The sequence below is a fragment of the Perna viridis genome, chromosome 5, assembly GCF_037379345.1.
Source record: "Perna viridis isolate PV_CMFRI_1.1 ecotype Kerala chromosome 5, ASM3737934v1, whole genome shotgun sequence".
Classification (NCBI taxonomy): Eukaryota; Metazoa; Mollusca; class Bivalvia; order Mytilida; family Mytilidae; genus Perna; species Perna viridis.
Window position 1 is genome coordinate 17,773,383 of NC_142449.1, and position 8,475 is coordinate 17,781,857.

The window sequence follows — 8,475 nt, forward strand, 5'->3', positions numbered from 1 at the left end:
TACAATATCATTGACAAACAATATAAATAGGTAGGGTCCTAAAATGGACCCCTGCGGTACACCAGCATTAATAGATTTCCAAGTTGAATGGTGTCCATCCATGCATATGCGTTGCTTTCTATCGGATAAATAACTTCGAAACCAACCCAAGTTATTTTTTATGCCATATTTTCGCAGTTAATATAGAAGACCAGAATACCATACTCGATCGGACGCCTTGGAAACATCACAAAATATAAATCGAACGTCCTTTCCCTTATCCAAACTTTTTCATAATATCGTCATAAGTAATCAATAGTTGATTCACGGTTGAATCCTTCCGACGGAATCCAGATTAATGATCTGTCAAAATATTATTTCGGCAAATGCAGTTATGAAGGTGCTTAAAAACTATTTTCCCCAACATCTTACCAAAACAGTTGGTAACAGATATGAGTCTGTAGTTACTGGAGGAACTGATTTGTTAACAAGAGAATTTTGTAAATTAATGATATACATCTTTTTGGCATCTCTTACCATATCATTAACTTCATTTCTCAGTTTCCTGAAGTTTTCTCAGTCTCTTACAAGATTTCTACTATAGCCACATATTACTCCTTTGGGTTGTGTGGGAATTACACAAAGTGCTAACATAGTAACTAAGAAGCTTCTTTCAAAACAGAAGATAATAAGTAAAAACTTAAGAAACAAGTCAGAAGGAGTTCGGGCAGGCAGTAAACAGGCAGACATTTGAGTTCTCTAAAGAATTTATGTAACTGATAAGATCATAAATATATCACTGCCCACATCGACAAGACATTCTTACTCCTACGGCTCATCTGTTGGTGAAAAAAAAATCAATTGATTCATAAAAGCTATGTCATGTTATGTAATTCATAGGATCAGGCCCCTTTCGACTGCATGGTTATCGGAAGTCTTTAGTGTAAAGAATTAGTATAAAATTCACATACCAGTATTGTTACCAATTCAAAACAATACAATGACACACAATACAATTGTGAAATACAATACAAACACAGATATACATTTTGATCAACCTAAAACACTTAACCTAAGATTTAGATTTATTAATTACAAAGAAATACTTAAATAATCAAGTTGACAGAGGTGGTGCAGCAATACACTATTGTCTATTATACATGACAAATATGCTGTACCAGAAGACAAAGCCAAAAACAACATTCTTTTTGTCTACAAAGCGTATTACATCCAATGCTTATTATCAGAGGTAGACGTAGAAAACAATAGCAGTTTTAAGATCTATATTACCACTATACTCTCCAAAGAAGAGATAGCCGAAAACCATAAATTTGTGCTATCCTCTTTTGGTTTCTCTACCAAAGACGATGATTGTGATTTACCGTCTATGTACTGGATTCCTATACTCCACAAGAATCCATACAAACAAAGCTACATAGCTGGATCTGCAAAATGTACCACCAAACCTCTTTTAGAACTTTTAGCTTCTATGTCCACAGCTGTCAAAGAGGGTCTCCAGTCCTACCACAACACTTGTTACTCCCGTAGTGGTATAAATTCAATGTGGATCCTGAAAAATTCAAGATCTTCTGGAGACCCTCAATTCAAGATTATTATCAGAATATGATAGCATTATGACCTATGATTTTTCAACATTGTATACTTCTATTCCCCATATTCAGTTAAAATACCGACTTAAAAACACTATACATCGTTGTTTCTCCAACAAAGATGGTACACCTAGATACAAATACATAGTTCTTGGTAGAGATTTCTCATACTTTGTAAAAAAAAATCCAAATCATCTTCCAAATATACAGAAGACGTTTTCAAAATGCTGGAACTTTTTATCGACAACATACTTGTCCAGTGTGGTGGACGCATTTTTCCACAGACGGTCGGCATTCCAATGAGAAAAAATTTTTCTTCTCTACTTGCTGACCTATTCCTTCCCTCTTATGAGGCTGCCTTCATAGCTGATCTGATCCGAAAGAAAGAATAGCGTTTAGTTAGATCCTCTAATCTCAGTTTCCGCTATATAGAAGGCGTATTATCTTTAAACAATCCTAGTTTCGGGGATTTGATACATGATATCTACCCCAATGAACTTGAGATAAAGAATACTACAGACATTGTGAAGTCAGTCACATATCTTGACCTACACTTAGAGAACGATGGTAAAGGAAAAATATTGACCAAACTTTACGACAAACGTAATGATTTTTCATTCAGAATTGTCAACTTTCCTTTCATCTGTGACAACATCCCTTCAGCACCTGCGTATGGAGTTTTCATATCACAACTTGTACGTTCTGCCAGAGCTTGTCGTAACTACGCAGACTTTCGTATCGCGCTAGATTTCTTACAATTAGGCTTCTGGAACAGGGTTATGTTGCTACAAGATTGAAGTCATCACTACAGAAGTTTTATGGTCGTTGTCATGAACTCGTGGATCGTAACGGTGTATCCATATGCACCATGAAAACTGATTTGTTCAACGTGTCAGTGTCATAGTTTTCCTTTCCTCTTTGTACTACCCCGGACTTGACTTTTTATGAGCAACTCGCCCTCGTGTTTCTAGAAAAGCAGAGGACGCTTACCCTACCGGTGCCCTTGGGCCATGCTTCCTGTTTTAGTGGAGTCCGAGTTGCTCATTTACTTTTGTTACTTTGTATGTATTAATTTAGTTACTTTATATTCTTTGTTGTGATTGTCTATTTCCATGTGTGGTCTTTGTCCCTGGATTATATTCTTTTGATTTCCGCTAGAATATTGGTTCCCTATATACTCTACAACGAAAGCAACCCACATGATAGCCAATGAATATAAAACTATTGAAAGCAATATACTCACCAGTTCAAATATAAAGCCTAAAGCGTTTTCATCTGAACATGAATTTTCCTGAATGAATCTGTACACTGAAGTAAATAAAACACAACCAAAACCGACTAATATTGACAAGACTTGCCATGGATTACATTTCATTCTGGTGATAATTTTTTGTAAACAGGTAGTTTAAAACCTTAAAATACGTTTAAAACATTTAAATCCCCGGGGGATAAAATAGTTTGAGTGGTTAGGGTGTGAACAAAGTTAACACTTTTAACCGTCTTTAAATAGTGAGTTGAGTGTTTATTAGAACAATATCCATCATGTTAGTCCCTTTGCGTTGGGCCGTTAGTAAAAATTATCATTATTTAAGGAGGTCCTGAAATCGTATTGTGGAGCTCCTTCAATAATTATGTATGTCCTGAAATAGACTTGTGGAGGCCCATAAATACTGGAAAAACTCCTGAAATCGAATTGTGGAGGTCCAGCTTTGATAAATAATGATAATTTTAACTAATTCCGTGTCTCATAAAAAATCCAGGTACCATCAAGATTTCTAAGTTAGGCAGAATTAAAGCAGTTCAGTAGAGATTGTCACTGTATCTAATCTGAGATGCTATACATGTACTATGGTAAATAGATAAATAAAAAAAAAAGATGATAGTACTTATTCATAGGTTGTAGTCTGAAAAAATATATTTTTACTGACAGATAACATAATATAATAATAATAATAAAAAAAACATTTTATTGAAACTTGTATACATCCCACAGGCTTATATGACTATCCTTGGAACCACAAGCCAATGATTTATCTTTAGAAAATTTTATACACTGCACACTTTCCTTGTGGTAAGACAAGACAGCTAGTGGTTTTAATTTACTTAACGAAAATATCCTTATGTTGGAGTCCCAACCTGCAGCTGCAAATATCCTTCCATCATCTCTGATAGTAATTTGATTAAATCCAGGGTTGGTTGTAGTGATTTCTCTACCAATTTTAATTGTTCCCTGCTCATTTATTGACCAAGATATCAATTTTTCATCTGCTGAGCCAGAAACTCCTTTATTACAAGAAGAAAGATAGGCACAGCACATTACAGATTCTGAATGTACTTTTATACATGACATTATCTTGAAAGTCTCTGCATTCCACACTACAATACATCCATTTTCATAGCCAACTAAAATGAAAGATTTGTCCTCAACAGACTGAATAACCATACACATGCCAAACTTTCTCTCAGAAGCATCAGGTTTTAGTTGCCCAAGGCACTGTTTAGATTTTATGTCATAAATTTCCACCACAGATAAACAATCACTTGGAACCACTAGTCTACTGTTCATAATTGAACAGGAACAATATCCATAGCTGGTGGATTTTAAAGCATCTGAAAAATGTTTGATAGTTTTTGGAAATTTTTTTCTCCAAAGTTTCTTAAATCAACTATTTATAAGACTTTCTTTACAAAATAAAAACAGAAAAGGAAAATAAAAATACACATAAAAGTTGTTTTTGAAGTTGCAATAGGAAATCTGGTCAAAGCTAATAGTGCTGTTACTGTTTTAAGTCAATATTATACTGTATATAGCTTTTTTATATGTTATAATACCCCAACTTTCAATGAAATTCAATGGGTTCCACAGAATCTTCATTTATATATATATTTCTTTTGTGTCCCTCTTATTTTAGATTTTGATCCAAATCAGTGTGGAGGTCAAATTAAAAGGTGCATGTCATCAAATGGGGGTATCAAATCAGTGCGCATTGCTTACATTTTTTTTTCTAGTTCTACTTAACTAGTAATCAAATAATTGTGTTAACTGGCAGACAAGTATTTTTTTCAGAAAACTAAATATGCATCAAAGACACAGGTGGATTAACAGATATTTTAATTTTTTTTTGCTTGATAAAAAAAGGGTAACACACACTAAATCTGCTTTAAGTGATGGCTGTTTTTATTGGAAGATTTAAATGCAACTCAACTAGATTTGGTCAAATTAGATTATCATTAAGCACACAGATACATACCAGATTTCAACCAGCCATCATCAGTTTTGGTCCAGAATTGGACTATACCATTTCTTCCCTGAGTAATCATAATTTGTTCGCCAATGAATTCCATCCACAATACTGAATGGCCATGGTGAGCATTCAGAGTTTGTACAGGACGCTTGGTTGTCATGTCCCATTTATAAACTAATCCCTCCTGGTCTCCTGAGTATAAGCAATCATTTGACATATATCTCAAGGAGGTAACAGAATGCTGACTTCCTCTCAGTACATACACAGGATCTGGTCCATGTGACATCTTATGAAATGATTCTGCAATGGTACAAAGCATTACACATTTCATTTTGTCATATATCAATTGTTCTAACATAGTAAAATATAAGGACATCTTATAATAGTATTGGAAAACACTATGTTTAATTTTATTTGGTAATTCATTAACTACCATTGCCTCACAAAAAATGTTCAGTAAATCCACAGTAATTTGACATTTTAGTGTTAAAAAAGTGAAAAAAAAAAAAAAAAAAAACAACAACGATTGTAACTATATATATAGAGAGACTCTATATATGTATATACTTACGATTTTTCTTCATTTTGTTCACTTTTTCACTTCATATATGTATGTACTTACGATTTTTCTTAACTTTTTTTTATTTTTGTCACCAATAAAATGTCAACTACTGTGTAAATCTAATAATGAAATAGGAAAATCACCCACCTTTTAACCGCATCTGTGTGTGTGTAAACAAGTCAGTAAATGATTAATTATGAACTGTATTTACAAACTTTATTCAAGTTTTCAGCTTTATAACGCACTGAAACTAATGCTTTCCTTCAGCTACTCGACTATGGAACAATACTAAATAATGATAGCGAAGAGTATGACTTTCCAGAAAAATGCTCTTACCTCAAGAAAGTTATATACATCTAAATTTAGTGAACAAGACAAACAGAAAGTAGTGTTACTTTCATTTTGAAAGGAAGTTACAAAAATAGAAAAATAAATAATACACGGAGAAAACATATGTTCCGGACTTTTTCGCGGATTATCTTGACCAAGTCTTATTTTTCGTTTAATGAAAAGGTTAAACCATAAACCTGCAATAAACGTAATCACTTACAACGACTTATATACATGCTTAATATTTTACTAATAATTTAGTGGCGACTAATGAATTCCGACGAAGTTGTACATTCTACAGATAAACAAATTTGATTAAAATAATCCCGTACGTTTAAACAAGCTGATAGATCCAAGGTTACGACTTACAATAGTTCAACTTTCATTTTTTGATTTTATGTCATTTTAGTTACAGATTTTACCCAATTGTCCACTCTTTTTCATATCAAACTGCAATTTGCGAATAAATTTTTTTATGTGTATCTACCGAAAACTCATATTAAAAGGTTGATCTAATCTTCATCAAAAGAAAAAAAAGGAAATAATGTATCTTAACGTACAAATGTCCATGTTTGAGAGTTAAAAAGAACAAAGTTACCATTGAATTCTTATGAGATAAATAACGGAAATAAGAAAGATTTGAGGCTGGTTACAAGAAATCATATTAGTCCGAATTTGTGTTGAACCTGCAACTATCACCGTTTTGTTTAGAACCCGATCGACGTATCAATATCCAAATACAACGATGAAAGGTCAGAGAATATTTGTACAAAATTCATCATTGTCCGGTTACTCCCAATAATTAATAATATTAATCCTTAGTCCCAATTATTTTTCCAAAGCCGTGCTTTATAAGAGTTTGAAATTCCATTCCTCCGAATGATTGCACCAAGTCTTACTAGACATTGACCCGAACGGGGCTACAGCCTGTTGAACCCTGTTCATACGGGAACCAATGTGGACATACACGATTCATATTGGATATAATTTTTATGGCGGAGAGATTAAGCGCTTTTGATTCACAATTTGCTGCCATTTCTAAAACACAAAATTCCATACAACAAGAAATAATATTATTATATGCATCCCAATATGGTAATTTAACACCCCATTAAATTTAAAAACAGTCCCGCAAGTCGTTGAGGAGGAGTCGCGGACTGCGTTTGAGACCCAAGTTCTGCTGAAAAAAAAACTCTTAAATTCATGCAACAGCCGTGCAAACATAAATTCCAAAGTTTTGTTAAAAAAAAATTCCTGACAATATGCAAATCCCAGTCTGTTACTTTTGCACCCCGTTTAGTTTCATCAACCGTGCAAGCCTTTAAGGAAGGGTTGAGTACAACACGAAACCCAAGTTCGCTAAAGTGTCAACTGATACATTTCTACATTTTGTCCCAAACGCAAATTCCTGACAATATGCACATCCAGATATGGTAATCTAACACTCCATCGAGTTTCATTTCAATTCTGCAAGTTGTTAAGGAGAAGTTATGAACAACGCATGGGAACCAAGTTTCTTGTCTGAAAAATGCCCAAGTTTAGACAGCAGTAAATTCTATAATTCTTGCCCAAACATAAATTCCTGACAACATTCACATCCCAATATGGTAATCTAACACTCAATCGAGTTCCATTCATTACAATCCTGCAAGTTGTAAAGGAGTTGTGGACAACGCACGGGAATCCAAGTTTTTTTTCTCTGAAAAATTCCTAAGTTCCAACAGCAATCATTTCTACATTTTTTTCCGAAATATAAATTCCTGACAATAGCACATCATTATATGGTAATTTAACACTACATTGAGTTTTATTACAATTCTGCAAGTCGTTCATGAGGAGTTGCGGACAATGCATGATACCAAGTTACCCTGAAAATGCGTAAGTCCCATGGTCATTATTTTTTTTATTTTTGTCCAAACATAAATTCCTGACACTAGGCACATTTCCGAATAGTAATTGGTAATTTAAACTCCATTAAGTTTTACAACAATCCGGCAAGTCGCACTAAAGGATGAGACTTGGACAATGTATACGATCCAAGTTGTTCTGAATAACGTTTAAGTCCAGCAGCTCTCATTTCTATAATTTTATGTCAAAACATACATTTCTGACAGTATGCAGTAGCTCCATGTGGTTATATTACATCTAACTAAGTTTCATAACGCTGCAAGCTGCTTAGAAAATAGTTTGGACAAACAGGGTGAAACCTATATATCCTAAACTTGTGATGACTGTCATAATCACCATGTATAGAAACCAAGTAACTACCATCATCAAAGTGTCTAGAAAACTAGTGACTCCCATCATCACAGTGTATAGAAATCAAGTGACTACCATCATCACCGTGAATAGAAACCAAGTGACTACCATCATCACAGTGTCTGAAAATCAAATTACCACCATCATCACCGTGTATAGAAACCAAGTGACTACCATCATCACAGTGTACAGAAACCAAGTGACTACCATCATCATAGTGTAAAAATTTATGATTAACGCCAGGTGGCACAGGAAGACCAGAATTAACGTTAGATGGTGCTGCTTTACTTTCCTGCTACATCACATCTTTATGAGCATATACAAAAATATGTGGGTCTGTTCATATCATAATTGCATTATTTATAACATGCTACTTTTTCTAAAGGCTTTTTTAAATGAAGTTGCGCGACATTTTTAAAATTGTAGATTTAAAATTGCAGAAAATTAATGCACTAGTAGTCATTCAAAAACACAAAAGGCAAAGTTGATG

The 8,475-nt window shown here is 33.9% G+C and overlaps 1 protein-coding gene across 2 annotated transcripts; it reads right to left on the bottom strand.

Annotated features, from left to right (window-relative positions):
• Positions 1-3,542: 3,542 nt before the first annotated feature.
• On the bottom strand, positions 3,543-8,394 carry LOC148616339 (guanine nucleotide-binding protein subunit beta-like protein 1). 2 transcript variants are annotated; one of them, XM_088583256.1, is made up of 3 exons: positions 5,733-8,394; positions 4,841-5,134; positions 3,543-4,199 (listed from the first exon to the last, which is right to left on the bottom strand). In XM_088583256.1, the coding sequence occupies exons 2-3, from the start codon at positions 5,118-5,120 to the stop codon at positions 3,556-3,558; spliced, it is 924 nt and encodes a 307-aa protein (XP_088439382.1). In that variant the 5' UTR covers positions 5,121-5,134; positions 5,733-8,394; the 3' UTR covers positions 3,543-3,555. The 2 variants fall into 2 exon arrangements, with proteins under 2 accessions (XP_088439382.1, XP_088439381.1); XM_088583255.1 differs by lacking the exon at positions 5,733-8,394 and adding an exon at positions 5,544-5,724.
• Positions 8,395-8,475: the final 81 nt, after the last annotated feature.

Excerpts from the sequence above, each read along its gene's own strand:
- LOC148616339 (XM_088583255.1), bottom strand. Across the intron at positions 4,200-4,840 it reads TGATGGCTGGTTGAAATCTG|ATGCTTTAAAATCCACCAGC; the intron begins GTATGTATCTGT and ends AACATTTTTCAG.